Genomic DNA, 14,891 nt, shown 5'->3' with positions numbered 1-14,891 from the left:
CACCGATTGTGGTGATGACGTGGGTGATGATGACACTATTAATGGCAGCGGTGACGCTGGTTGTGATAGTGACAGTAGGCAGTGATGATATTGTCAGTGGTGGTGGTGATGACACTGGTGTGATGGTGACATGGGAAGCAATGACACTGCCAGTGATGAGGATGGCCCTGATTGTCATGGGGACACAGGCGTTGATGACATTGCTAATAGTGGTGGTGACACTGGTGTGATCTGAAATGGTGATGGTGACACTAGTAGTGAATGTAGTTACTCTTGCTATGATGGTTTAGATGTTGACGACAGTTAGTAATGGTGGTGACAATGGTGTGATGGTCACACAGGTGGTGATGACACCACTAGTGGTAATGGTGACACTGGTTGTGATGTGACAGTGGATAGTGATGACACTGTTAGTGATGGTGGTGACACAGGCTGTGAAAGTGACACAGGTGGTGATGACTACTAGTGATGGTGGTGGCACTAGTCACAATGGTGGCATGGGTGAAATGACCTGTAATCAATAGAAGACAGGGAGAACACTGCCCCCTGTTTCTCTGATGGGGAAAGGAACCTTCTTTCCAGCCATAAGGGCTGGCATATGAGGGGGTAAAAATAGAACCTCACACACTGCCTCCTTTGCCAGAGAAGGTGGTGCAGGCAGGGGCGGGGAGCGCGGCTGTGTGCCTGCAGCGAATGTGCTCTTCCCTGCTCCAGTTTGAACCAACCTGCCGCTCTCCTTGGAGTCTGCTGTTGGCTTCTATCCCAGGGGTGGGACTTGCCTGATGGACAGAGGAGCATCTCATGGAGCAGGAGAGCTCCTGTGGCTGAGGTGCTTGTATCTCCTGTGGCGCACACAGAATGTTGAAGGCTCCAGGGCAGCGTTTCTCAGCCTGTGGGTTGTGGCCCCTTTGCAAATATCCATCTCCAAAAATGTTTGCATTACAATTCATAACAGCAGCAAAATTATAGCTATGAAATATCAACAAAAATAATTTTATGGCTGGGGTCACCATAACATAGGGAACTGTATTAAGTGGCCACTGCGTTAGGAAGGTTGAGAGCTACTGCTCTAGAGTCGGACCTGGCAGGAGAGTTCACCCCTGCGAAGCCTAGTTTCAATCTCTGAAATGCCAAGATCCCTAGTATCTTTCTGTTTCAGTTTCATTTCTGCTGCTGTGACCAAAAACCTGACAAAAGCAACTTTAGGGGAGAAAGGATCACTGGGAGAAGTCAAGGCAGGAACTTGAAGACAAGCCTGCTTGCTAGTGCACACAGCATTATCTCTGACCAAGGAGCTCATCTCACAGTCAAGAAGTATAGCTGGAACCATGGAGGATGCTGCTGGCTGGCAGGGTTAGGCATGCATGTGTCTGTGTGTGTGTATATAGAAAGTTGTTTTAATTCTTCTTTTGTTTATTTTTAATTATATGTATGTACCTATGTGGAGGTGTGTGAATATGAAAGTGAGTGCTCCCTGAGGCTAGGAATGTTAGATATTCCTGGAGCTGAAGGTACAGGTGGTTGTGAGCCCCGTAATATGGGTGCTGGGAATTGAACTTGGGTCCTCTGGAAGAACAATGTGTGTGTTTAACTGCTGAGCCAGCTTTCCAGTCCTCAGCTAACTTTCTTATACAGTTCAGGACTACCTACTTATGGAATGGTGCTGTCCACAGTAGGCTGGACCCTTCTATATCAATTATCAGGCAAGGCAATCTCCCACAGACGTGTCACAGGCCACTCTGATCTAGGTAATTCCTCAGCTGAGATTTTCTTTCTAGATAGTTTTCAGTTACATCAGGCTGACAGTTAAAGCCACCCAGGAAAGCTTCCCATAGGGGTATGTGTGGCTCAACCCTTCTGGAACTCAGATTTCTGTTCCTGGACTGGAGGGAAAATTGCCTCGTAGCAGCTTCCCTGTAGGACAGATGTAGTATGGAGCCGGCAATCCCACACTGACTGAAGCCCTTGTTTTTCTCTTGGCAGGATCGACAAGACCATGCTGGCCAGTCTGAAGGTCAAGTGAGTAGCCCTTTCCAATTCTTTAGAGGTCAGAGATGACAAAGACTGGAGTCCCTGTTACGAAGTAACAAATCCTTGCACCCTGGGACTTGGTCTGTCCATGTTGTGTGTGACAGTTGGCTGCTGTGTACTGTCAGATTCCAGGCTTGGCTGAAGGGGCTTCTGTACTGGAAGAGACTGGATGGGCCTCTTGAGTCCCGGATGTCCAGAGAAAGGCAGAGGCATGAGTGATAGCAGCAGGAACAAGCATGATTGGAATGTGGACTAATGGGTATGACTTTCAGGCTACACTCTTACTGAAAGAAAGATGTATTTTCTGTTATTTGGATTTTTATGTGAAGCCTCAATTCTAAGAAAGCATCTTTTTGACATTTTCTATGTATTGGAAAAACTATGATACATTGTCCGAGGACCTCCTTTTTATATTATCATTGTTTCACTCTATGTGTATGGTGTTTTGCTTGCATGCTTGTCTGTGCACCATGTGTGTATCTGTTGCCCGAAGAGGTGTAGGATTCCCAGGTGCTGGAGTTGCAGACAGCTGTGAGCCATTGTGTGGGTGCTGAGAATCAAACCGGCTCCTCTGGAAGAGCACACGTGTTCTAAACCACTGAGCCATCTCTCTAGTCCCTAGCCCCTAGAACCTCTTAAAACATCATTGGTATGTGTGTGGGATCAACTGACCATTGAGTCCTCTGTTTCTGACTGGTCACCCTGCTAAGCCTAGCCTGGGGGCTCTCTGAGGCCTCCACATCACAAGCTCAGGCCTGGGAACTGTAGGCTTAGGTCTGACACATGGTTGCTGGTCTCTGTGGGAAGGGTGAGCAGAGGCCCCTTTGTCTTGAAACTGCGGTCTTCCCTTTCCTCACCTGCTTCATTCTGTTCCCCTTTCTGTTCTGTAGACTATTTGGTCATTGTCCCAATGCCTTCTCTTCTGACTTACCCAACTTTAATAATCTTTCATGTGCATGCCTGTCTTGGGTCTGCTCCAACTGAATGAATTGAAAAGGTGGAAAATTCTAGAAGGAAAAAAAAAACATTGATAACAACTGAAGATACTAGATACTTTTCTGCCACATGTGAATAAGTTTGTGCATGAAAATTTGTACAAGGGTTCAGTGGGCATGCACAAAGGCCTGGGTTCATTTAGCAGAACACACACACACACACATACACACACACACACACCACACACACCACACACACCACACACACCACACACACACACACCACACCACACACACACACACACACACACACACACACACACACACACACACACACGCACACTTTTAATGAGTTGACCCTTTTCTTTTTTTTTTTTTTTAAAGATTTTATTCATTTATTAGGTATACAACATTCTGTTTCCATGTATATCTGCACACCAGAAGAGGGCACCAGATCTTATAACGGATGGTTGTGAGCCACCATGTGGTTGCTGGGAATTGAACTCAGGATCTCTGGAAGAGCAGTCAGTGCTCTTAACCTCTGAGCCATCTCTCCAGCCCGAGTTGACCCTTTTCAAAGGTGGCTTCTCTTGTTTTCCCTGCTCCAGATCAGCTAAAGTAACTGTCTGGTTGCCAGTGATGCCTCTCCTAGGTAGAGGTGCCAGGGCCAAAACAGTCAGACTTGAAGACTGGCATGCAAGAGGATCAGAATAGAAGGCCCTCTTTCCACTCAGTTGAAAGATGAGGGGTTGTGGAGGAGGGGATGGTGACCAGGCCTTGGAGAGGGATTTTAGTCTCCCCACAGAGTTGAGTGCAGAAATGCCCACAGAGCATCCTTGGTTTCTAAAGCTGATCTCAAGCTGGGGCAGGATGATGGGGCCTCTGTCCACTGGTGTGTGTACCAGTGCGGTCCAGTTTAGGGCAGGTTGTCTATGCAGTACACTGAACTCTTCATTTCTTTTTGTTCTGTTATATTTTGTTTGTGGTCCTAGGAATGAACTCAGGAGTTTGTGTATGCTAGGCAAGTTCTCTCCCACTGAGCTCTATCCAGCCCTCTTTTTAATTTTGTATGGGTGGGGGAAAATGCCATGGCACTTGTGTGACAACCAGGGGACAACTTGCTTTGGTCAGTTCTTTCCTTTTGCCATGTGGGTTCCAGGGGTTGAACTCTGGTCATCAGGCTTGGCAGCAAGTGTCATCTTGACGGTCCTGTTTTTCTTTAGCAAATATTTTTAAGTGTGTGTGTGTGTGTGTGTGTGTGTGTGTGTGTGTGTGTGTGTGTGTTTGTTCAGAGTCCAGAAGAAGGCATAGGATCTCCTGGTACTGGCATTACAAGCGATTGTGAAATGCCCATTGTGGGTACTGGGAATTGAACCCAGGACCTCTAGAAGCACTCTTATCTTATTTTATCTTATCTAGAAGTGCGATCTCTCCAGCCTTGTTCTTTTTACTTTTTAAATGTGTCACAGTGTCCATTAAGTTGTCCAGATTGGCCTTGTATTGCATTAACTTTTCCTGGGGAGTTGTGGGTCTGTTCATACCAGGTAGGGTACCAATGACAGACCAAAGAAATGACCTCGTGCAAATGTAGCTTGGTGTACCAATGAATTGAGTTGGGGTGACTCACAAGAGCATGGCTGAGGGGTTATCTGCAAGAGTGTGGACAACTTATTGGTCACTATGCCACCTAATGAAGGTCTTCCCTCCCTAGCAACTGTTAACTGCTTGTTTTTCCTTCGGGGGAAGGGCTTGTAAAAGGTTTCGTGTACTGGTAAATCCTTCATTGCCTCCTGCACCCTCTCTGCCTTTTATGAGGGAGTACTTTTTGCCCAGTCTTGTGTCTCATGTGGATAATCAGAGATCCTGTGATGGCAATGGCCATGTTATGCCTGGAGGACAGAGAGAACAACACCTTGAGTCTGTAATCTTTCTGGCTCAGCCTCTCCAGCAGCTGGGTTGACAGGCTTTTACCTTCTGGCAATATGACTGGCCCTTCTACAGCTTTACAGGGGGTTTGAGGTGTTAAGCAGGCTTGCTGAAAGACATGGAGTAGAGAAGTGTTTTTTTGGGTGCTGCCCTGAGCCATCTAGTGCAACTACAACAGTGGTTTATGGAGGCCTTGTTTGTTTGTTTGTTTTTTTAAAGATTTTATTTATCTATTTATTATGTCTTCTGCCTGCATGATAGCAGAGGGCACCAGATCTCATTCAAGGTGGTTATGAGCCACCATGTGGGTGCTGGGAACTGAACTCAGGACCTCTGGAAGAAGAGTCAGTGCTCTTAACCACTGGGCCATCTCTCCAGCCCGCCCTTGCTTGCTTTAAGCAGAATTATTTGTAATCTGTAAAAGAGTGGGGTATAGGGTGGTGTGAAGAGGTGGGGGGATGGGCCAGTGCTGAGAGATGGATCTCAGTAGGGGGGTCTCTGAATATCTGGGGGACAGTTCGAGTGCAGGCATGGGGACATGGCATTGAGACGCTGGTGTCCCGCAGGGTGTAAGACTGAATTTCTAGCTTTAAGATCTGTTGATTCCAGGAAACAACGCTTTAAACTGGATGTGGAGGCACAGACCTGTAATGGCATCATTCAGGAGAGAGAGGCCGGGAGATCTGGAGTTGAGGGGAAGTTCCAGAGCTCAAGGTCATCCTTGGCTATTGCCTAGGCTATGTGAGACCCTGCTTCACAAAAGAAAAAGAACAAAAAACAAAAACTTTGGTGTGTGGTCTGGTTAGGCTAAAGGTGGGAAATGATCCCACCCACTATGCCTTAAGGAACCCAAGAGAAGCTCAGGAGGGGTTGGACCAGATGCTGGAGATCCATGGAAGTTCAAGTATAAATTTGAAAGAGAAGAACAAAGTTGGGGGCTGGAGAGAGGGCTCAGAAGTTAAGAGCACTGGCTGCTCTTCCAGAGGACCTAGGTTCAATTCCCAGCACCCACATGGCAGCTCACAACTGTCTGTAACTCCTGTTCCAGGGGTTACCCTCATACAGACATACATTCAGAGAACACAACAATGTACATAAAATGCAAACAAATAAAAATACATATATATATTCTAGTATATATATATATGTATATATATATATATACTATTTAGTATATATATATATATATACTAAAAAAAGAGCAAAGTTGGAAGATTGTATTTCCAATATTAAAATTTATCACAAAGCTATTGCTGGCATGGTATTGACAAAAATCTAGTACTATATAGATCAATGGAATAGAATTCTGAGTTCAGAAATAAATCTTTACATACATGGTCAGGTGATTTTTTTTTAAAAAGCAAAACTGCAAGACAACTTAATGTAAAATTAAAAAATGTTAATTAATTAATTAATTAATTTGAGACAGAGTTTCTCTGTGTAGCTCCCACTGTCCTGGAACTCTCTCTGAAGACCAGACTGGCCTTGAACTCAGATTTGCCTACCTCTGCCTTCTAAGTGCTGGGATTAAAGGTGTGTGCCACGATGACCTGGAGATTTATTTGGTTTTAAATGTATGAGTGTTTTGTCTGCATATATGTATGTGTATTATGTGTATTCATGGCTTTTGCAGAGACCAGAAGAAGGCATTGGAGTTAGAGATGTGAGCCACCATGAGAAGCTACATATCCCATCACCATCACTGCAAGAGCAACAAGTGCTCTTAACTATGAAACCACCTCTTCAGCCCCTAATAACGAAACATTAAAACAATGAGATATTACTGCATGCTCCTTGCAATGGCAATTATCTTTACCATCATCATCAAATACAATGATTGCAACTCTCATGGCAGACATATAAAATGGAGCAGCTGCTTTGGGAAACAATTTAACAGTTCCCCAGGAGGTGAAAGCATAGAGTCCTGGCCAGTAATCAGTATTCTCAGGTACACAGTGAAGGGAAATGAAAACATGGCTGTGTAAAGCCCTGCACACTAATGTTCATGGCAGCATTGTTAATGATAACCCCAAGGGGGAAACACCAAAATGTCTCCCAGCAGGTGACTAGGAAAAAGGTGGTATATCCATAAATGGAATATTTTGGAATAAAAGCAAGCTATATTAAAAAAAGGAGCCAGACACTGAAAACCACTTCTTAGACCCTTCCACTTATATGATATGTTTGGAATTGACAAGTGCCTAGAAACTGAGTAAGTTAATGGTTTCTGAGGGCTTGGGGATCTGTTGGGAGAGTAAAATTGAAAAGATAATAGGCTTCTGGAATGTGAATGGATAGTATGATGAAGGCAGTGTGGTAATGGTGATGCAGGTTTGTGACTGTCCTGGGAAACGCTGATTTGCACTTCAAGTGGTATATAGAATTTGCCTCAATAAAGCTTACTTTTGTTTTCATGCAGTCTAGTCTGGCCTCAAATTCCCTCTGTAGATGGAGCTGGTCTTGAACTCTTGCCTTCACCTCCCAAGTTCTGGGATTGCATGCCCTGCTTTATCAATAATGCATTTTAAAAAGAGAATCTAATTAGCCCAGCCCTTGTCAGTTTATAGCCATGGTCCAGTCAGATTGGATGAGAGATGGCTACTTCTTTAGGTGATGGCTTGTTTGTTCTCAGAGAAGAAAGACAGAAAGACACCACAAGAGGTCATATCCAGTCCCTACTTGCTTTGGGACTAAAACTATCTGGTCTTATTGTCCTCTTCCTTTAGTTGGCAATGTGGGTCCTATTGGATTCTGAAGATAAGCTTTAGGCTATGTTTCTGCTTACTGTCAGGTCACGCTGCAGGGGCTCCTCCAGAGTCTAAGACTTTCTGCTTCTGCCTCTGCTGCTGAAGCATCATTCTTTCTGCAGCCAATCTCTGGTATGCAGTAGACACTCCTGGCCTGTGGTCTGTGTTCCTTGATTTCCTCTGCTCACTCCCCAGGGACCTGCTGTCCTGACACAAAGATAGTCCTGGAGGTGTCCCTGAGGCATGTAGTTCTGAAAATGAGGTCTGTCCTATCAGCTCTGAGCACTGAGATTTAACTTGCTGTCCAGAGTCTCCACAGCCACCATGTGGAGAAGGGACCCTTGCTTTTGGTATTTGAGAGATAGGAAGATAGACACTTGGAGAGGTTGGGAATCTTGTTCAAGGTCATCAGCCAGAAAGGCATGAAGGTGGAGCTTGAATCCAGGTTTCTATTTTGTTCCATGAGGGTTGATCTGAATGTTCTCAGCCCATATCTCCTGATCAGGGGTCTACCTCACAGCATTGACCTCCTGGTCCTCACTTCCCTGCTGGATGTCCAGACTGAGAGGGGCCTATGATGCATGCATGAGAAGGGCCCCCATAGGCAAGGACTTAACTATAGTTGGAGATACAAGGAACATGGGGCTACACAGGACCGTGGAGAAGGGGTGGCAGTAGCACCATGCAGGAGAAACGGGTGTGAATTGTGTGTTGGCAGGCTCAGGTTTTAAACCCTGGCTAACTAAAGCGCAAGTCACTAACTTCTGTGGGTCTGTAAAATGGGAGAGCAGGGTCAGTGAAGGGCTTGCTCCTTTCTAGCTTTAATGTGCCAGCCACATGCATGGCTTATGTCCTTTCTTTTGTGTCAGTGCTGGGGACCAAACCCAGGACCTTGTACATTCAGGACAAGTTCTCAACCACTAAGCCACATTCCAGTCTTGGCTTATGTCTTCTTGTATTTTTTGGTGGGGAGGGGTGGCTCCCCGCCATTGTGGGGAGCCATATCACATTGTGGCTCATAACTATCTGTGACACTGTTGCTCTCTTATGGTTTCCAAGGACAACCACATTCATGTACACATACCCCACACAGACACACATGCATGCACAAAAATGAAAATATAGTAATTCTTTAAAAATATAAATGTTTCTGGGTGGTGGCTCACGTCTTTAATCCCAGCACTTGGGAGGACCAGAATGATGGCAGATGCTCCCCGCTGAGCAAGTAAAAACGCATGTTTTAAAAGCTGCAGCCTTAGCCAGACGTTGGTGGCGCACACCTTTAATCCCAGCACTCGAGAGGCAAAGGCAGGTGGATCTCTGTGAGTTTGAGACCAGCCTGGTCTACAAGAGCTAGTTCCAGGACAGCCTCGCCTCCAAAAGCCACAGAGAAACCCTGTCTCGAAAAACCAAAAAAAAAAAAAAAAAAAAAAAAAAAAAAAAAAAAAAAAGCTGCAGCCTTCATCTTTGGATCTCCAATACTGGACACTGGGCAGGCACAAAAGGGGGTGGGTTCTCAGTATAGATTCACTGAATGATGGCCATGCTTAGCCCATCACAAGGAAATAAGATTCAAGCAGAAATAAAAGGCATAGGCAGGTGGAGGGATGCAGGCGGAGGAGGAGACATAAAAGTAGGAGGATGGATACAGGTAAGGTGGTCAGCGTATAGGAGTCCTCCATCTTCAGCCTGCTGTGGGAGCTGGCTTGGAACAAAGGTACAATAACTGAATCATAGTCAGCCCAGTTTCCCCGAGAGGAAGTCCTAAGAAGGAGCCCCTCCATCCTGTGTGTGTGTGTCTGTCTGTCTGATGCATGACTCCAGTCACCTGAGATGACTGTAGTGCCTAGGGTCAGCCATAGGGACCAAATGAGCAGGACTATGGCTTAGGATGGATCATGTCCACTGAGGGCAAATATCATGCCCAAATGCCCAAATCTGAGTCTATTACCTAGTAGGAAAAAGAACCTGATTTGTGGCTGGAGAGAGGGCCCAGCAGTTAAGAGCATTGACTGTTCTTCCAGAAGACCCTAGTTTAGTTCCTAGCACCCATATGGTGACCCACAGCCATCCTTAACTCCAGTTCCAAGGCATCCAATGCCCTCTTTTGGCCTCCTCAGGACTCCCCAGGCATCAGACACATGGAATGCACATATATACATGCAGGAAACATGTGCTTTTAATACAGTAAAAAATAAATTAATCTTAAAAAAGAGAACCCACCTGTATAATTGATGGCTCATTCTTGGCCCCTAGAGATAACATCTCTGGCAGAAAGAGGGCATGTGATAGGCCCAGTGCAAATTTGTCCCTGAATTTCTTCCTCTGGGGAGGGAAGAAGAGGCCTGACTTGAGCCACGTATGCTGTGGTTTGACCATAGGCAGCCATTGTTATTCTGAGTGGATGATTTAAGCAGCTAAGGGTTCAAATTCTATTAGAAACCAGGTGGTCACACAAGAGGGAACAGCTGTGTGTCTATTCAGCTCCCCCTGGCCAACAGTACCCCTGAGAGCAGCCACTATAGACACTGTGCAGGAAAGGGCACACCACCTCTAGGGAGTGCCATTTCTTGCTTTGTCACAGCCTTTCACCCGCCCCACCTCCCTTGGTCTCACCATGTAGCCTGGCTGGCCTGAAACTTACTGTATAGGACAGGCTGGCTGGAGATCACAGATTTGCCTGTCTCTGCTTCCTGAGTGCTGGGATTACAGACGTGCACCACCATACCCAGTTTTGTTTCCCACCCCACAAAGCCTTCCACTGCCAGTCTGTAAGAGTGATTATCTCTGCAGACATCTGCTTTCTCGGTGTCAGCCAGTCACGATGTCATCAGAGGGGAGAGCCGATGGAGTCAGGGCTCATTGTCCAGCGTTTCCAGAGAACCCATTTCTCTGCATTTGACCGTCGATCCCTACTTAATGGCTCTTTTCATTGTTCAAGGGCCACGATAAGCAGTTCATTTCTCCACTGGCTGGCAGATCTTTATTTATTGTGCATCACAAGAGTCTTTAGGCCACCACAAAGATATTCTAGAACTTTCTTCAGTTGACTCATCATAGCTCCAGTCCTACACACTTAGAACATTTGCTGAGTTTCTTGGGCTTGTCAAAGACATGGGGAGCTTGATGCTTTGTGGGGAGAAAATTGAGTCCGTTCAACCAACATCTATTGGGAACCTACATTCCAAATCCACTGCCAGACCAGGGATGGTGAAGAGATAACAGGGGTGGGAAGGCAGTCTGCTCTTGATAGCTCTCAGCCCCACAGGGACAGTGCCATGGGATGTAACAAGGGTTCCCATTTTCCCTCCCCTTCTGGAGACCTGGGGATGTCCTGGGGTGTCTCTAAGGGTGTGTGAGGTTAGTGGTCCAGTGGGGGAAGAGAGGCTTGGTGTTGCATCACTTCATCAAGAAGGCACTGAGGTGTGAGGCAGCGTGGATGGGAGGACCTGGGAGTTGTTCTTGCCAGACAGGAGATGGGCTGGAAGGGGCCTAGTTGGGCTGTCTGTAGGAGTGTGGCTGGGCTGTGGGAGAGCTTGGGCAGAAAGAGAGGGCTTTCAGAAAGGGTGAGAGTGGTAAGGTTCAGATACTTCATGGGCTGCAGACCAGAGTGGGGTGGGAGGACTAGAGACAGTGAGACCTGGGTGGATGTGAGTCCCTTTTGTGGAGATGGGGAACTCAGGAATTGGGTCGTTTCAGGGAGGAGATAGGGCTCTGAGTATAAAACCTTGCTCCTCTTTCTATTCTTTATCCTGTATTGTTTGGGGCCCTGGAACTTATACATGCCAGATAGTAGAAGGTATAGGGAAGGAGAGTGTGGAGGGCTGGAGAGCTGGTGTGTGACAGGGAGCAGGCACAATGAGGTTATCTTTGCTCTGGCTCCCAGCCTAACTCAGTTTTAGGTGAGCTCCTTATGCCTGGCAGCTGGTGCCCTGAGCTTGCATGGAACTGCAGGGGAGTTCATCTTTTTCTATGATCAGTTCAGAACCTAGGTCACTGATTTCTTCAGGATGGATCCCAAGCCTGGAAAGTGCTGGTGTGTGTGTGTGTGTGTGTGTGTGTGTGTGTGTGTGTGTGCATGTGCGTGTGTGTGTGTGTGTGTGTGTGTGTGTGTGTGTGTGTGTGTGTGTGTGTGTGTGTGTGTGTGTTACCCATACAAGTGGACACAAGCTTAGAGGACCCATGTGGGTGATCCCAAGCCTGGAAAGTGCTGTGTGTGTGTGTGTGTGTGTGTGTGTGTGTGTGTGTGTGTGTGTTACCCATACAAGTGGACACAAGCTTAGAGGACCCATGTGGGTGCCTGTGTGGTGCCTTTTTTGGCTTTAGCAAGTTCCTATGGTAACCATGAACATGTCTGTTTTGGGATCTGAGTCTGGGGCGGTGTGAGTGGCTACCAGGAGAAGCAAGGCAGGCAGGCGCTTAGCTGGCATTTGGGCTGTGTCCTGATTTCATTAGCAGGCACTGGGGATGTACCTGGAGGTTCCATTTGCTAGGTGGAGAGTTCTGCAAACTCCAGGGCCCTACGTGCTCCTAGTCTCATCCTGACTGGTTGTATCATGCCCAGGAAGCTCTGGTAAGTCCATGTTCCGATTTATGGGCAGATGAACAGCTTTGAGACTTGACCAGGGTTGGTGAGTGTCCACTGATGGATATTAGGTTCTGGGGACTGGAGCTTTTCTGAGGTGGGCATGGGACAGCAAAGAAAGGCTCAGCATATCCCTGGATCCCAGGGAGGGTGTCTTCCATGTGGCTAGTGGAGCCATGGAGTGGAATGGGCATAGCTAACTGTGTTAGTGAGGGAGGAGAGCATGGGGGTGCAGGATGGTGGAAAGGCTCACCTGTGGCCTGCCAGTCTGGGCTCAACTCTCCCTGCAGCCTTCTTTACCTTGCATACTTTCTGGAAGCCTTGTGCTATGCTGCTTGCGGTTCTTGATAGGCATCACAGGCTCTCACCTTTGCCCACACCTGATGGGAGGCTCTGGATGCTAGAGGAAGAGCAGGAATGAGGTGGACATTCTGTAGTTTGTCTGAACTATCTGGACCTCCCTGGGAGGCAGAGCCCAGAGCACCATTTCTGGGAGTCCTGGGAGGAGAAGGGAGCCATCAGGAGAGACCTTAGATCTGCAGAGTCCCAGAGGCTGAGGGCTTGGGGCAAACAAGACAAACTAGCCATGAAGTCCCTCTGTCTCTGAAGTTGGTCCCTTAGCTGAAGCTTGGTTGTCTCCCATGCACCTTTTAAGGGTGCCTAGTTTATTGGAATATAGTTCTGCTGGCTTACTACTGTCCATTATTTCATTTGGAATCTCTGAAACCACCATTGCATAACACAACCATACTCCTCCTCCTCAACAAAGCTAATCTCCTGTTTCTCCAGGGCTTTCCAGGGCTCAGAAGGCTCTCCTTGTGGCTTAACTCTCTTCTCCCGGGTGACCAGCCTGGACCCTACACTGTGTAGGGTTTCTCAGTGCCTGCCCTGGGCTTTGTCTAAAGTTTTCTAGGGGCCTGCATGAATCCCACAGATATGAGGCAGGAGCTTGCTAAGCTGCCCAGGCTGGCCTTAAACTTGCGATCCCCTTGCTATAGCCTCTGGAGAGGATGGGGCTACAGGCCTTGCTCTCCTTACTGTTACAAGAGCTGCTTCAAAGCCACCAGAGACCTGGAGTTTGGGCAAAGTCTTGACGACTAATATAAGAAAGCAGCTGGACTGGCCTTGGTGTTACCTCTGGGTGACCTTGGCCTCGGTGTGCCATTCCCTAGTCTGTGCTCTCACTTCTTTGGGGCTGATTCCCCAGCCCCTGTCTTCCCTCAGGTCCCCTTTCCCCTTTATAGCTCTTGCCCCTTCACTGACTGCCTGATCATTTCCGGCTCTGTTCCCAGACTGGCTCCCTCCCAGTTAACCTTTTCTCTCTTTCATATCTAATGCTTCCTCTCTCTTTGGGCTGAGAAACCTCTGACTCATGGAGGGCTGGTCCTCCTGCCTCCTAATTCAGGCCCATTATCTCCTGCCCAGACAGTGATGGAAGTTCCCAGAGTTAATCTCCTCCCCTTGTCTCTGCCAGTGTGACTAAGCCCTCATCTCAAAAGCCACTCTAACTGTCCTGCTCTGGGGAGTCATGCAAACAGGCATACAGACGCTGATAGTGCTGACCCCACAGGGCTTGTCCCCAGGAGCTGTTGTGGGCTCAGCCCCCATCTCTGAGGGTGGGTCTGGTAGTTATGACTGTGAAGGGCTTGCAGAGACTTCTCTTTTTGGAATGCTCACCAACTGTTTTAGGTCTACAACCAATAGTAAGATGCATGCTTTCTTTTCACAAGGCCGTGGTCTCCAGATGTCTGTGCATCTGGTAACCATAAATTCTGAGCACCAGCCAGATATGGTTCAAGGCTAGCCTGGTTTAGGAAGCAAGGCCCCAGTCTCTGTGGTAGGTGTGTGTGTGTGTGTGTGTGTGTGTGTGTGTGTGTGTGTGTGTGTGTGTGTGTAACACAAGAAAACAATAACAATAAAATCCACTGTCAATGAAATCAGAGGACCCTGGTGGAACTTGGCACCTGCACCCATTTAAGACTCTCGAGTGACAGATGTGGCAGTGAAGTTTGAGAACTGCTGTTTCGAGGGACAGACAAGCATGATGGTGGCCAGTGGGTTAGCTGGGTCCAGAGGTTCATGTGGACTCCAGGTGGGTCTGTCATTCTAGTCCAGGACTTGACTCTTTACATTGGTCTGGATGGTTCCTGTGGGGGGTCTGTCCTGGCCATGTAGGATGTCTAACAGAATGTCTGACCTCTACCCACCTATTGCCAATAACCTACCCCCAACTGCAACAATGAAAACTAACTTCAGCTGGACAGTGGTGGCACATGCATTTAATTCCAGCACTTGGGAGGCAGAGGCAGGCAGATCTCTGTGAATTTGAGCCCAGCATAGTTTACAGTGAGTTCTAGGACAGCTAAGGCTGTTACACAGAGAAACCCTGTCAGGAAAACCAAAAGAAGAAGGAGGAGGAGGAGGAGGAGGAGGAGGAAGAGGAGGAGGAGGAGAGGAGGAGGGGAGGAGAGGAGGAGGAGGAGGAGGAGGAGGAGGAAAAGAAAGAAGGATGATAAGAAAAACTATCTCCAAATTTTGCTGAACTTCTCTTTTTTTTTCTTTTCTTTTTTCTTTTTTCTTTTTTTTTTGGTTTTTCGAGACAGGGTTTCTCTGTGGCTTTGGAGGCTGTCCTGCAACTAGCTCTTGTAGACCAGGCTGGTCTCGAAC

At 47.3% G+C, this 14,891-nt stretch overlaps 1 protein-coding gene across 1 annotated transcript in view; it reads left to right on the top strand.

Annotated features, from left to right (window-relative positions):
- The first annotated feature begins 1,202 nt into the window (after nt 1-1,202).
- Nucleotides 1,203-14,891, top strand: part of Rap1gap2 (RAP1 GTPase activating protein 2) — a 182,639-nt gene continuing 168,950 nt past the window's right edge. The window contains exons 1-2 of the mRNA XM_035447791.1: nt 1,203-1,353; nt 1,984-2,019. Of these exons, the coding sequence (XP_035303682.1) occupies nt 1,997-2,019 (23 nt within the window). The 5' untranslated portion in view covers nt 1,203-1,353; nt 1,984-1,996. The remainder of the gene's footprint in view (nt 1,354-1,983; nt 2,020-14,891) is intronic.

Source organism: Cricetulus griseus, chromosome 7 (genome assembly GCF_003668045.3).
Source record: "Cricetulus griseus strain 17A/GY chromosome 7, alternate assembly CriGri-PICRH-1.0, whole genome shotgun sequence".
Classification (NCBI taxonomy): Eukaryota; Metazoa; Chordata; class Mammalia; order Rodentia; family Cricetidae; genus Cricetulus; species Cricetulus griseus.
This window is presented reverse-complemented; position numbering and strand designations above follow the sequence as displayed.